The sequence below is a fragment of the Sorex fumeus genome, unplaced genomic scaffold (genome assembly GCF_029834395.1).
Source record: "Sorex fumeus unplaced genomic scaffold, SorFum_2.1 ptg000038l, whole genome shotgun sequence".
NCBI classification, from domain to species: Eukaryota; Metazoa; Chordata; class Mammalia; order Eulipotyphla; family Soricidae; genus Sorex; species Sorex fumeus.
Genome location: NW_026606095.1, coordinates 8,216,272 through 8,232,190, shown reverse-complemented (window position 1 = coordinate 8,232,190; position 15,919 = coordinate 8,216,272). Strand labels below are relative to the sequence as shown.

Genomic DNA, 15,919 nt, shown 5'->3' with positions numbered 1-15,919 from the left:
TCATGTGAAAACGCACATGCTCTGCCTTCCACGCCGCCTTTCTTCTTCCTTTTCTTCCCGTTCCCTTTTTGCCTCCTTGCTCCTTCTTCTCCCTCGTCTTTGTAACTAACAAAACCACCACCAACTCCTCCTCCTCCTCCTTCTCCTCCTCCTCCTCCCGCTGCTGTGCCCTTCCTCCTTCCTCCTCCTCAGTCCAAGTGATCACAAAAGAAATCTTCTGAGCCGGAGGCGGTGGCAATTTCTTTCTTTCTTTCTTTTTTTTTTTTTTTAAAGCAAGCACATTGGAGAGAAAGGAAAAGGAAAAAAAAAAAAGCAAAACAAAATCCAGGCACCAGCCAGGCAGCACATTTTTTTTTCCCACCCTTCCTGAAAAACAAACAAACATTAAAACAGTCACTACCACCAACCATCAAAACTGTTCACATAGCGGCGGCGGCGGCGGCGGCGGCAAACGTCACCCTCCGGCCACCACGGCGTCCGCCTAAAGGGATGGTTTCCTCGGCGGAGCAGCAGTGCGCCGACCACCTTCTTCACTGGTGCTGAGCGGAATTTTGGGGGCTCTCCGGGGTTCGGGCAGGGAGCAGCTTCATGACTACGCGGAGCCCGAGAGCGGCCACACCATGCGAGGTAAGGCAGCCCTTGGGGCACCGAGGCTCCCCGGGCAGTTGGGGCGGTGGGGGACGGCAGGGGGGCGCCCCTCACCGACTGGCAGAGAGGTCGGTGCCCGAGTTCGCGGTCGAGGCTAGCCTGCAAACGTCCTCGGCGTTCGGAGAAAGTTGTGCAAGGTGTGGATGCCTCTTTGGAGTTCTCGGAGCGACGCGGGAGGGCGCATTGCAAGAGGGGAGCGACCCAAGTTGCATGCATGCTCCCAGTGCTGGAGTTGCAGGGGACCTGGTGGAAATGCAACTCAGGGGTGCGGGAGCCGACGACCCCACACGGAGGGGAACCGGGTTCAGACGCCTGGAGGGAGGCAGACGTGTGGGTGCAGCGCCCAGCGGACCGTCTGGGCGCGCAGGGCCCCGGCGGGCGAGCGCACACGCTCCCCCAGGTTCCTAGGTCGCGCGTGGCGATCCGCAGAGACGCTGCTTCCCTGCGTGGAAGTGGTAGGCAACGGGTCAACATCGTGGGGCTGGACACGTAGTCGGGGTTCACCCCAGGACCCCACAAGAGTCAGAGCAGGACGGGATCTTTCCCCAGCCCCTCTTGGACGCGCAAATCGGCGGGTGCCGGGAGGGCAGATGCCCCGCGCGCGTCTCCTGGGCTCAGTGCCCTGGCCAGGGACGAGCGCTTCTCGGGAAAAGTTTTACGGAGAAAGTTTCAGAGGAGAGAAGAGTGCGGCTGCCCGCTGCGGGGGAGGGGTCATTCGTCAAAGGGTCGCTGCAGGAGGGGTTGCAGAGTGAATAGTCCGAGCCGGACAGCTGCCCGCCGCGACGGCGCAGGCTGCAACCCTCGGGGCGGGATTAGCGGCTCCGGGCAGCGCTGGGGGTGGGGTGGGGGTGGGGGCGCCAGGGGACTGGACCCTGACTCCAGCTGCAGGGTCGCCGTCGGGCTGCCCGAAAGGCAAGTCTGGGCGGCTTTTAGGGGGTCATTTTGTATTCTTCCTCCAAGCTGCCAACATCTTCGGGTTTCTGCGCACGATGATGCCTCTTTCTTACTTGCTGCCTGCACAACTTCACTTTTTATTTGGAAGAGTTGGATGGGTGCCCAAGGGCATGGGAATATGGACAAGTTCTGGGCCCCAACCCCACTTCCCTGTTGTTTTGTTGTTGTTGTTGTTGTTGTTGTTGTTGTTGTTTTTCTTTCTAGCTGCCCCGTGGTTTGCCCGGGACGCATCAATTCTCCTTTCCTTTCCAATATCTCTCTGGGGATGCTGGCAATTGAAAGTTAGAAAGGCTGGTCTGGGACTGGCCAGTCCCGGAGCCGTGACAGGTGGACTAGGAGGGAAGAAATTGGGAGAAGTCTGTCTGCAAAGGTGCATTGCCTGCCACCTGGCTGCATGTCTTTCCTGCCAGATAGTAAGGCCCCCACCCTCTCGAGTTCTTCCTGGAGAAGGCTGAGGGCATCTTCCTCTGCATCCCTGAGCCCCAAGCCCAGATACTAGGACATCAGGCATCAGGATGTGGCAGGAGAGAGTGGAAGGAAAAGGTGAGAGCATTTCCAGGGAGGTGAGTGGAAGGGAAGTCTCTGAAATAAGGGAAAGAGACATGCTGATGGGTGGAATGGCCTTGGATACGTGCGCGCTAGAAGTGAATGAGAGGTTATGCCTCCCTCCTTTGGGGGATTGTCACTGCTCAGTGTGTCACTGCTCACAGTCTTTTAGGAAACTATACTTTTGGTCATTGGCACTTTCACTTTAGAGTTTTTGAGTGAGAGAAACTTAATCTTTGTCTCTTCCTTCCATTTCACCATCACGCCTTTCAGTTTCCCATGATCCACTCTGGAACTGCCACTTCTCCCTTTCCAACATTTCCCCTCTGGCTGTGGTTCTTGTGTTCTGAGGGTCTGAAATCACGTGTCTCCATCCCACCCCACCTGTTCACACAGCTTTAGGTCTTGCGGCGGAAGAGCTTCTCACTAGTTCTTTAGATGGTATAGAACAGAGACGCCTAGGTGGGTTGTAGCTTGATCCAGCTTCTCCTGAAGAAGCAGATTGGCAGGGAGAGATGTGTCATCCCTCTTGTTTTGATGAACCAGCAAATTGAAGAACTAAAAACCAAGGGCTTGCATTAAGTTCGGGTTGAGAACCCCGTCAAAGTGTGCCACCCCAGGCAGAGGGCACCACCTCTGTCAGTCTGCATCGGAGAACTCATAAATTCTCACTTAAGCAGACGCCTTCAGGTTGCCAGATGGGATGTGCTAGAGAAAAACTCAAGAGGACCAGGAGGGGGTGAGAGTGGGTGAAGGATCTTTCTTAGTACTCTGCTTTCTTTCTTGATTCTTTGCTTTCTCTTCTTTGAGTCCCTGTTTATTTCTTTCCAAATATACCCCCAGCTCCTCATCCCACAACCACAATGCTATCCTTTAATGATGGAATGAGAAATGATCAGACTTCTTTGACATCCTATAGGAATTAGGGGTTGAACATGAACATGAACTTGGGACATAAGAGCAGAGACGAATTTTGTCTTGTACCTGAGTTATGCAGCAGAGTCAATTTAGAGGATGGCCCCTTTTTTTTGAACTTAGCTTTACAGTATGCTACACACACACACACACACACACACACACACACGCATGCATGCACACACACGCATGCACGCACACACACGTGAATACACACAGAATGCCCCAGTGGTCACTGCAGCTCCTGACTTCCAGGCTTTGCAGTTGGCAAACATTCTGCATCAAGGCACTTGAAGAAGCATGAGCTTGGTCTAGGTCTAAGTCTGAGCCAACCTAGCAGAACGTTCCTCCCCCTCAACACACACACTCCTACCTAAATCTTGCCCCCACCCGGTATAGGGTATTGAAGAGTTTTTACTCCCTAGGAAGCTCTGGGGTGAGAAAGAGGTTAGGAGGCTCTGATCTTTGATGTCATCCTGCCCCACAGTGGAACTGAATCCTAGCAAGGTGGCAGCTTCCTGTGGGACTGATCCTGGGCAGAGGACGTTGTATTTGGTGGCACACAAAGCATGTCACCCTTTGTCTCCTACAGATTCTCCATGAGTTCTAGAGAGGCTTCTTCATACATTGCACTATTGAAAGGAATAACTCTGACAGCGAAGGAGAATACTTTTAATTGGGTCCGTACCTAGGTGAGAAACGAGTGAGCCAAGGTGTTGGTTCCCAGACTCCTTTCTCAGAGAACTGTTCACAGTTTATTACATAGGAGCACCGAAATAGTCTGATTTTTTTTCAGCCTCTGCAGAAAACCCTGCTTCCAAAAACAGGGGCACAGATGTCGCCCCAATCAATAGGTGATTGTGGCTCAGGCGGATTAGAAATCTGGTTTATGCTTGCTGTAAACAAGGACGGGGCTTGGCTCTTCTAAAGCCTGGTTTTCATATCTTATCTTCAAGTCGTTATTTATCTTTTATTACTTGCTAAATATAGGGGAGGGGGAAGGTAACTTGCTCTCAGAAGTCTAGAGTTTTGAATGTCCTTGGGCTTCAGATTTCCTAAACGGTTTCTTGATCAAATTTCCTGTACAAATTCCAAATTGTAATATTCTAACCAATTTTCTGTCTTCCATAAGTGAAAATCAAAATCGAGAAATACATGCCTGTGAATAGTGCATTAGTATCTGTTCATGAGATAATCATCAATACATTATTTTGAGAAAAAAAATAAGCATTCAGACTTTGAGAATGAGAATACATAATTAAAATGAAATATTTCCTTAGATGGTAATATGTTAGGTTTTTCTCATTTATCCTCCCACAAATACTGACTGAGTTTGCAGCAAGTATTGTGATGGAAGAATTGTAGTAAGTGACATCCTGACTTCTGGTATAGATATTAGTACAACTGAAGCGCTTTACTTTTACATATTCCTGGCTAGTCAGAAATTAAGAAAATAAGATGAAAAATATAAAAGATAAAATGGACCACAGTTCTCATAAATATGAGGATACAGATTGAAACTCCTTTCCTGGTAAACATTTAAAACTTAGAAGTACCGAATTTTCCACACATAAGAATATAGATTTTACTCCTTAAAAAACCCCTAAATGATGGCAAATTTTATAATTTTTTAGTGATTTATGTGAAACTTTAATATAAATAACATGCATGTTTTATACTCTTACTTAAATATCAGTTCTACATATACCTACTTGGCTAACAATGTGTTAAATACTAAAGCATTGATAGCCTTAAAGGCAATTATTAGGTGTATATGTCCTTGTATCTTAAATTTAAGAATTTCAGAGTCACAAAATAATTTTATACTATCCAAGATTTTACGGGACATGAACATATGAAGTTTCAGGTCTGATCTTCATGAAAGTGGAAATTTTCCATTTAAATTGTATGAGCCCACCTACTTTTCTCCTTGAAACTATGTACAAAATTATTACTAATCTTAAGGGACTCAATACTGAAATTTTTTTGCATAAAAAGACAAGCAAAACTTTTTTTTCATCTATTAACTCATATTTTATATGTATTCATTTCCACTTTCTGGGAATGTAATGTGTTCGCCATACTTTTTTGTTATAATAGTCCTACAGAATAGCACTGTGGATCACAACACATTAAATATATATATTATTTCACTGTAATGAATGTCTCTAATTTAAAGCAAATATAACATCTGATTAATAGTTAAAAATTTTCTAATAAAATATTAAGTTAAAATTTTCACTATACTGCAAGTGTTCTTGCAATATCGTGCAGATTTGTAAATAAAATGAAGTTTCAAGTAGTAAACATCACCACTAGTGAGTGTCATTGTATACTAGTGAAATATAGTATTAACAGATGAATATATGATGTAGTGGGAGAATTAATTCCAAAATTAAGATAATCAATTTTTAGCAAATTGATAGAAATCAAAGATTAATGATCACTCAATATTAATGCAAGAGTTAATCATGATTAAAATTAATTAACTTATATATTTTTGTCATTTTAATAATAGGAAGAAAATTACTTAATACTGAACAACTTCTGTTTATGCCACAAAAACAAAAATTATAGATTAGATTATATTGTCATTCCTTTAGCCTGATATTAATGTTTATTGCGATGTCAAGACAAATAGAAAAGTAAATATAGAAGTTAAATAGATATTGTGCTTAGTAGCTAGACTTTTTAAAAGCTGCTAGATATAGCTTCACTATTCCATCGTTTATATAAAGGATAAAAAAAGGATAAAAATTAAGTAAATGAATGATGTAAGTCTTTGTAATGTAATGAATGATGACCTTTGATAAAAGGAGCACTCTACAAATAAAGTATTTTTTACTGTAAGTTTGTAATCATCTTCCAATTACAGCTTCTTGCAAATATTTATCTTACTTTGAATAGAATCTCTGACTTAACAGAATCCTTAGCAGATAATAGCAGTCTTTGGAGGCGTCTGTTGATACACACTGATACACGATATGTATATGTATGTGCCTATAACCACCCACTCAGAGAAGAAGAATGAATATTTGAGTGAAAATCATTCTTTCTTGCTTTCACAATCCAGACTTCCAAATTCAAACATTTTTAGAGAATAAGAAGCAACTTCCTAGATCATTCAAAAAGAAAAAAGGAATACATGCCATACATGAATCATACAAAAAAAAATAAACTGCCAAGAGGATCTATTTATAAATAATCTACACAAAACCCCATTATACTGTCTAATGATAATTAGAGGGAAAGAGAATCAAAGAACTTAGAACTGCCAAATAAATAAAATATTCCTCTCAAATTAAGCAACAAATTCATAGATAACAAGGCTTATGCCATGAATTTGAAGGATGTTTCCTTTGTAGCACAAGACAAAGGACGCATAGAGGAATAAATATTGATTGAACTAATCATCTGATGAATAGAAATGAGATTTACCAGTGCACCAATATAATAGGCCATGTTAACTAGTTCTTTCATAGCGCATATGCTGCCCTTTCAACCCCTGACCCCATCCATTCAATTCTTAATGAGGGAAACCACAGGTGTTATAACGGCATTTATAGTGAATCAAGCTGAGTATAATAACCATGTGGTTAACTAATGGTATTGGGGGACTGGATCCTTGTGAAAGGAAATATTGTCATCACAATGTCATAAAATTATTGTGCATTGCAAATCATTTGGAATTTCAGTTTGTTCCATTCACTTTTAATAATATGTCTATGTAGCCATGAGTAGTCAAAGCCCGTCTCTAGAACAAGTGTAAATTGACTAATGCTTATCTGATGAGCTAACAGTGTTATTTATCTATACTATGTTTAATACTTCGGATAGCAAGCACTTAAAATATCTAAAAATGACACTTAGAATATGTATTTTATCTTTAATAAAGCATGTGCTTTTCTTGTGGTTTTATAAACATAGAAAATAGAATATAACATTGAAGTAATTATTATGATTATTGTTAAATTTTGTTTTAAAGTTAAAGGGGCATATTCATGACTTAAATGTGTTCTATCAAAAGGAACATGTCACCTTTGGCCAAAACATGAAGCCAAAGCTTGCTCAAAAACATGCTCTTATAAAAGAGTTTTAAAAGTAATTTGCTTTGAATGAAGCATGCTCATTTCTGCAAAGTCATGATTTTATTAATTGGGAATATTGACTTTGAAAACTACTAGGAAGCATATTGGTTGATGTCATTTTGTGTGTAACGAGTAATTATATCATGTGGTCCTGAATTGTATCTCCGTAATTCAGAGGAATCACAGATATCATCATAAGAAAAAAAAAGCAAGCATATTTTTGCCACTAAGCTACTTTTTACTATGCTGTCATGTGATCCTGATATCCTGGCACCCTGGGGCATATAAAATATTAAGGAGGCATGAAGAATACTCTTGCATAAATTTTATCTTTTAATAAAGCCTTTTTCAATGAATATTGTAATAATTTCAATTTAAATTATAGTTTTAAATTTTCATATCTCTGTCCAATAAAGCATCTTCCTTCAAAGACTGTGATATTTTCCTGAATTTCATTAAGATTATGTTAAAATTATGTGACAAAGGGAAATAGAAAATATTTCATGTTGATTTATAAATGTAAAAGTTATCCTCTAAATTTAAGTATAATATTGTTCTTTAAAAAGAAATGGCAAAAAAAGCCTTACTAATAGACCTTGGCATTAATAACCATTATTGGGCATCATATAAATAGTATGACTGACTGTAAAATAGAAACTGTGGAATATGATTTATTTTAACATTCTAACAAAATAGTTAAAACATTGTTTTAAAACAAATCTCTCTCCTTATTATTTCTCTCCTTATTATTTGAAACTAAGCTTGATTCTCCCCTATTTCTGAAAACCTTGTCAGACTTGCTGACAAAACCTCATTCCTAGGAGTTCAAATTAAAGTAGGTGAGAATGAGAATAATAAAATCAAATGCTAAAAAAAGAAAAAAGTTGAAAGAAACTAAGTTTTTGCCCTCTTTTTTAGGCACAGTGATTTATAATACTATTAATAATAAGAGTTTCAAGCATGCAATCTTTCACCTCCACACACAATCACATGTAGATAAATAGGAATATAAGTGATATAATTCTTCATCTATACATCTACTCAAATCAAGATGCAGAAGAGAATAACCATTCCTGACCTGGGAATGGTCAGGTTAAAGCAAAGATCAGTGAGGACATTCTCAGGGCATCAGAGAAACATCTCTTACAGAGGAAGTTAAATTTAAAATGGTCCTCCAAGTGTGAATAGAAGGCCATCTTTTGTTTAATTTGTTCACCCTAAGTGAGGTTGATTAAATGAATGCGTATTGTATATCCCACTTGCTTTATATAGTTGATATATGGTAGTGAGGAAAAGTGTGTCCTGATACAGTACTATTACAACAAATAGTGGTATTGTTCTCAAATTAAACCTTTACTGCCAAAATTTATGTTCAAGTTGAAACAAGGAAAGGGATTCTAAGACTACAGAAGTAAAATGGTAATGAAGTCAAAGAATGGTGTTATGGGACAGAAGTTGTGAAAAAAAATTATACTAGAAAAAAAACATGAAAAAATATTTAATAATGTATTATCTGAAGATTCAAGGTGGGTTCGCGGTATGAACTTATGGGGAGGAAAGTGATTTGGGAAAATGGTGGAGTAATCCTGGCACTCATGGTGGGCAGAGTATAGCAACACTGAAATACAAAACAATAATATTCAGTGCTGTTATAAAATCCCACAAGTTTATTGTAGATTGGTAGGAATCAAGAAAATAAAGTTTATTTAATGAGACATGTTAGCAATGTCTGAGGGCTTCCAAGAGTTGAATGTAAGACTAAATTCAAAAATTAAACTGTAAAATCAGGCCATATTAATAGTCAATAAATAATACAAATCAGGACATGTATAATCGTTTAGATGACTTTTGAGCTGGTGTATTTAAAGAAGGAAAATCCACAGACTTTTAAATAGTAATAAAAATGGGAATCAGAGAATCAACTATTGACCATGTTCATCTCAACGCTTTAAATGATTCAAATTCAGACCAAGTTAAAAATGAGGGGAAAAAAATATGCCCCCAACACACACACACACACACACACACACACACACACACACACACACACACAGAGTGCAATCCACAATTAAGTTCGTCATTTTAAAGTGAAAATTTGGCATTCTGGTCTTTTCTATTGGCTCATCTAAGTTTCATTAATTTGAATCCTGAGACTAATATCCAATCCACTCTGAAACACGAGTGAGATCAAGTTTCTCACTCTACAAAGCTGAAAACCAGGCTCTGGGCTCCAGAGAATGCACAAAAGTAAATGTCACCATTTGAGCCTTCCAAACAGTCAATTGTCACTCTTGGTCCTGTTCCTCTGTGTTAGCAGGACCTTCATTCAAATATCTACATCGTGAGCATCGTGCCACGGGATTATATATGTTTTCAGAAATCTCAAATGCTGATTTTTAATTATAATTGATATTTATTAAGAAATGTTGCTTTCTGTTGCATCACATTCTTCTTGTGTTGTTGTTTTAGTTTTTTTGAGGGGACGGGTGGTGTTTGGGTCACATTCAGTGCTGCTTGGGGGACTTTTTAAGTGGTGCGAGGGATCAAATGTGGGTCTGGTGCATGCAAGGCAAATGGTATGTATCTTTCCAGCCCCGGCAACACAGCCTGATAATATCATGACTATTGCACTTGGTTTGTTTAATTCTTGAAACTGGAAGAATTCAAAAAGCACTGAATGGTCTCATTTCTTGGAGTTTTTCTAAAATATTAAAAGTTTGCAAGTGTGAGTGCACAGAGTTCCTTTACTTTTAGAAACTTTGATTGAACAGTTACTTGGTAAGACATCTGTTTTCTGGATAATCCATTTGCCCCTTTGGTGAAAATATCTGAAAGAAATTCTGAAAAAAACTGAAATTTCTTTGGTGCTAATAGGTTATGTGACAATAAACATGCATCTACTTCACGTTATGTCTGGGCCAGTTTGCCAATCTGGGTGGCAAAGTATTCACTATTGGGACTTTGAAAGTAGTTTTACTTGAAGTGAATATGTGTTGAACCTAGTTTTTTTTTTTTACTTTATTTTTTATGGAAAAAAGTCTATTATTTAGGAAATAATTAACTACCATTTTGATCTTTCAATTAAAAACACTATCCAAAAACCATCCAATGAGAATCAGACAATGTTGTTGGTTGTAATTAAGTGAGAATATGAAAATCAGACACTAGTACTATATTTATTTGCCTAAATAGTATAAAGAAAATAATTGAAACTAGTTAATTATCAAACTACAAATAAAATGTCTTATTTTACCAATTCAAAATAAGGACCTTAGAAGTAATTTCATTTGGGTTTTGTATTACTACATTAGCATAAAAATTTATATTCAATCTCAAAATTTTAGTGCATGTCTTATTTCTTTCTTTTTTCTTTCTTTCTTTATTTCTCTTTCTTTCTTTCTCTTTTTCTTTCTCTTCCTTTTTATTTGTTTCTCTCTTTCTCTTCCCTTCCTTCCTTCCCTCCCTCCCTCCCTCCCTCCCTCCCTCCCTCCCTCCCTCCCTTCTTTCTTTCTTTCTTTCTTTCTTTCTTTCTTTCTTTCTTTCTTTCTTTCTTTCTTTCTTTCTCTGTTCCTTCCTTTTTTTCATTCTTTCTTTTTTGTTTGTTTGGGGGCCATATCCAGCTGTGCTCAGGGCTTTGAACTCCGTGGTCACTCCTGGCAGTGCCAAGGGGACCTGGTTAGTTGCTTCAAGGCAAACGCCTTACTACTATACGATCTCTCTGGCCCCAGAATTTTAGTAAATGTTTTAAAGTAGAGTGAACATCTGAGTCATATTTTACCATCCATCAGCTGCTGCCGTCTACATTCTAGAATTGAATAAATCAATTTTCAAAACATAAATGTGTTGAGCTACTAATGTAAAATCATTATCATTTCTAGGTTTAATATTAAAATTATTCCATTGAACATTTCCTATTAACTTGCACATAAGTTGAGCCTGGCACTTATCAAAGAAATTAAACACTTATTTCTTAAAAAAAGAGAAGAAACCTTGCTCCAAATTTCCACAGTTGTTTAATATGAGCAAATGCCACACAGTCTGGATGAATAGCAGAACATTTGTTTAGGAAAAACACACCGCATCATTAAGGTACTGTGTTTTTTTTTCAATCATTTTCATTTTTAAAAAAATATTTTATGTAATTCTATATGACAATGCATAGGATCCTAACCTACTGTTGATTTGCTGTAAAATTAAATTTAAGTCTAATATTCGGAGCGTATCCTTTCTTATTTTTATTTATATTGGCTTTGAGGCAACACCTTAGCTCTGATCATGGTTTTTTCCTAAATCTGGGTTTAGTAATCACCTCTGGATCACTCTGATCCCTGGAGCTTTCCAGAGATTTTTCTTTTAATGGTTTTTAAAATAAGTTTTAACTCTGAGTCTATTTATTCTTGCATATATGTTTTAGGTCCTACTATTTAAAATATTTAAATACCAAAGTAATGTGATATTAGAAGTATCTTTCCATAGGCAAATTCAGACAAATCAATAATAGTATGATAACAAGGTAGATAACAATAATATGATAATGTGCTTTCAATTGTTGTTTTGTTGTTGTGTTTACTAATGTTACTGAAGGTCAATTCTGGCTGTCAATTACATCAGAATAAATTAAAATTTATGTTTTTTGTCTTAGAAAAAATGTTAATTTGTAAAGAAATGAATTGGTTACAATTTTATACAACTAAAACCTCAATAATAACTTTTGAAAGGTTATCTAATATAAAGGTTGACATGAGTGCTGAGTTAGCCAAACACAGACTTTTCTTTGTCTTAATATAATGACTAAAACTATATACGGTAAAGTTGTGACAACTGCAACAGAAAATTGGGTTTAAATGTGGTGCAGGGACTGCATATAATTCTGTGCTTTAGTGTATCCCATGCATGCATTAGGCCCTGGTTTTTATTCCTGGTACTTACCACTAGCTGCCCAAAAAGATCTGATTCAATGCACATGGATTTGTATGTAATTAATTGGTTTAAAAAAGATTAAAGCCATAAATTTACTTCCGTCAAGGACCTCTGACTCACTGTCCAGTTTTATTTTTATTTTGCTATGGTTTACCTCTTTAGGTTCTAATGTTGTTTTTCTACCTCTATCCCTATAGCAGACATCACTAGTCAATAATGGTGGTAAAACTTACTAAGGTTAAGGAACACAACAGAATCACACATACCCAGTATTAACTCTCAAGAGAAAACCGTTTTTTTTTTCGACTTTTTGGGTCACACCCAGCGATGTTCAGGGGTTGCTCCTAGCTCTGCACTCAGGAATTACCCTGGTGGTGCTTGGGGGACCATACCGAATGCCAGGGATTGAACCCGGGTGGGCCGTGTGCAAGGCAAATGCCTTACCTGCTGTACAATCACTCGGCCCAAGAGAAAACCTTTTAACAAAACTCTCAGGAGTGCTTTGCTCTTATAAAGAGTGCATAAAAATATAGACTGTTTTGTTTCTTTCATCCAGTCTCCTCACAATCCCTTTGGACAAACCATATTACTCTACAAACCATATTACTTTAGTTTTTATGGAAAAAATGTCTATTATTTAGGAAACAATTAACTACCATTTTGATCTTTCAATTAAAAACACTATCCAAAAACCATCCAATGAGAATCAGACAATGTTGTTGGTTGTAATTAAGTGAGAATATGAAAATCAGACACTAGTACTATATTTATTTGCCTAAATAGTATAAGGAAAATAAACTTCTAAGTTTATGAAAACAACATTTACCAATCCTAAGGGAAATTTAAATAATTAATATGGAAAAAATTATGTAATGAATAGGATCAATCCACTAAGTATAATAACACATGTACATATAGTACAACTTATTATTACCATGATCTCCTCCAAAATTCTTAGATTTAATTTCATAAATTTAGTTTTTTTTCAACAGAAATTTCAAAATTTTAGTAAATTTGCCTTTATGTAGATTTTTTTTCACTAAATTCTACCTGTGTCTATTTAAATGGAGCAAACAAGTTTATAGGATGCAGTTATACAAATATGTTGTCTAAACACAAATTGTCTTCTAAGAATCAGCATGCACTAACCATTTGCCTACCCAACTGTAATTTGTTTTGCCTGACTGAGATTGATAGTCTCATCAGAATACCATTAGTATCAAAGGCTTATTATCCTCCTTTACAATTCTGTGTTCTGTACAAGCATAAAATATTATCTTAAGGAAAGTGCCTGACAACATTAAGAAAGTGCCATGTCTAATTGCACCCAGCAATATAAAGGAAAAAATTAAATTTGACATTGATTCTAAATAAATGCAGACTTCTGCTCCTCCTAAGCAATATTGCAGTTAAACGTGTTTTGCATTTTGGCTGAAACATAATATTTCTTACATCAAACTATCATTAATTGTTCTGCCTTCAAATGAACTCCATTCACATTTCTTAAGAAGCACATTTATTAGTCCAATTCTATTGATTTTTTTTTCAGGCCTCTTTAGTTTAAGCTGTGCTGTATAAACATCGTTTCAAATACCAACTCTTCCCTGTCATTTACTTTCCAGACCTCAAATTGTTTTATTATTTAATAGTCCTGACTCCTATAACTCAACTAAATTTGGCCACAGATACTACAAGATAGAAGTAGTCTGCATCAGAATTTGCATTGAGTTGTCACCTCGAACTTAGTATCTGGAGTGTTCAATATTATCATTATCACAATAGAAAAGATGCAAATACACATCAGATGATTCTGTCTTTCTTCCTTTAAAATATCTTTTCTTGGGGCTGGAGCAATAGCACAGTTGGTAGGGCGTTTGCCTTGCATGCGGCCAACCCGGGTTCGATTTCCAGCATCCCATATGGTCCCCCAAGCACCGCCAGGAGTAATTCCTGAGTGCATGAACCAGGAGTAACTCCTGTGCATCGCCAGGTGTGACCCAAAAAGAAAAAAAAATCTTTTCTGACTTGCTCTTTTTTTAAGTACATTTCTCATGCTCACAAATTCTGCAATCGTTTTTACCTCTTTTTAAGGTAAACACTGACAACTTTTTCAAAAGGAACTAAGTAGGAAAAAACGCTGAGAGATGCCGCCTTGCGTCTACCCATACATTTAATAGAGGATATGTTTTGTGGTTATATCTTATCTATGTTTAGTGCTCTAGAATTTTCCAGAAGCTTCTTAGACACCATCTGGATGATCCCAGAGCAGACTAATTAGATATGCAAGAAAGGTATGAACAGGGATGTGTCTGAGTAGCTGAGGGAAAGGGAACTTCCATATAGAAGCAGTGATTTTTTTGGTTTAAAGCAAATCTATTTTAAACCACTCATTTTAATCAAATTTGTTTTAAATAAAAGCAGTTGAAGCCACACACAATGGTTTTCATGACGTACTTGGACTCTTAACTCAGAGATCGCTCCTAGTATGCATGGGAAACAGGATGAGGTGTCAGGGATCAAACCTGGTTCTGCTGCATGCAAGGCAAATACCCTACTCACTGTCCTATATCTCCAGCCCTTTAGAATGCGGTTTAAAAACCTTTAAAAAATCCAAATAAAAAACATAAATAACTGATGTATGGAAGTAAATATTAATGACTGGTAAACATTTGACGATAAAATAGCTCAACCTCAATGACTAAAAGAGAGAAAAAAAAAGTCGGCATTTTTATCTCACTGCAATTCATTGGCAGCCACTGGACATGCTCATCATCTATAATAATGTTTATATTTATACAGTCGCTGAGGCTACACTCTTAGAATTGATTATATTTAAGCTCAGTAATTTACTACCACGTAATCTTCCCAAAGGAAACAAACTAGAATACCAAAATCGTATACCTAAAGATGCATGCAGAGTTATCGTGCCTCTCTGCCATGCTTTCAATAATATAAGAAAACTTTGCTAGAATTCTTTTATGGCCACACTTTCATTCAGAATGTCTTCAGTGTTTTACTGTGCATTCATAGTATATTTTTTAAAAATTGCTTGCTATTGATGTTTCTATGCATCCAACAAATTTAGGGACAAAGCAGTAAGCAGGGAAAGATGTCATTTCTGACTACACCAAATTTAAGACATTTACTTTTCCTTTTCTTTTATAGGGGAGGGTTTCCAAGCAGTACTCAGGGTCCAGGTGGCTACTCTCAGGGATCCTCAGCCAAACAGGCAGGCAAGAACATAGCCTGTTCTTGCTGCTCAGATTTTGTGGTGTCAGGGACTACCAGGGCCACAAAATGTGGCTTGGAGGGGTGGTGTCCCTAGGGTGTCCCCAAGGACACATCTGGTGGTGGTCTAGGGACTTCAGGAAATTGTCAGTGAACCATATGGTACCAAGAAATGAGCTGAGCCTAGAACGTTACACTGTTTTCAATACTCAATACATTTTAAAAAGTTGGAATATAAAATGATATATAGTACACAATCTAATTGCCTAAAATGAAAAGGAAGAAAACAGATTAAAACCTTAAGATATCATTTATCTGGTATCTGTTTTAAATATGGCTCACACATATTTTTAGATTAGGTTTACATGTCAGAGTGACTGTTTGATTATATAGAGTATGACTCTTCATTATGTATTTTAGGTCTTTCATTTGTCTGAGGTGAGATTGTGGTAGATGAAAATTTAACAGCTCATTGGGACTACTATTTTATTTGATATTTATGCAATTCTTCACTACTATACATTTATCAAAGATCTACCATTATTCTTAAAGACCAGTAATTATCATAAATATTGAATGCATAACTAAGAATAGAAGAAGAATAACAATAATAGCAATAT

The 15,919-nt window shown here is 37.7% G+C and overlaps 1 protein-coding gene across 1 annotated transcript in view; it reads left to right on the top strand.

Moving 5' to 3' along the window:
• Positions 1-586: 586 nt before the first annotated feature.
• Positions 587-15,919, top strand: part of RORB (RAR related orphan receptor B) — a 231,157-nt gene continuing 215,824 nt past the window's right edge. Inside the window, exon 1 of the mRNA XM_056118762.1 lies at positions 587-627. Within this exon, the coding sequence (XP_055974737.1) occupies positions 621-627 (7 nt within the window). The 5' untranslated portion in view covers positions 587-620. The remainder of the gene's footprint in view (positions 628-15,919) is intronic.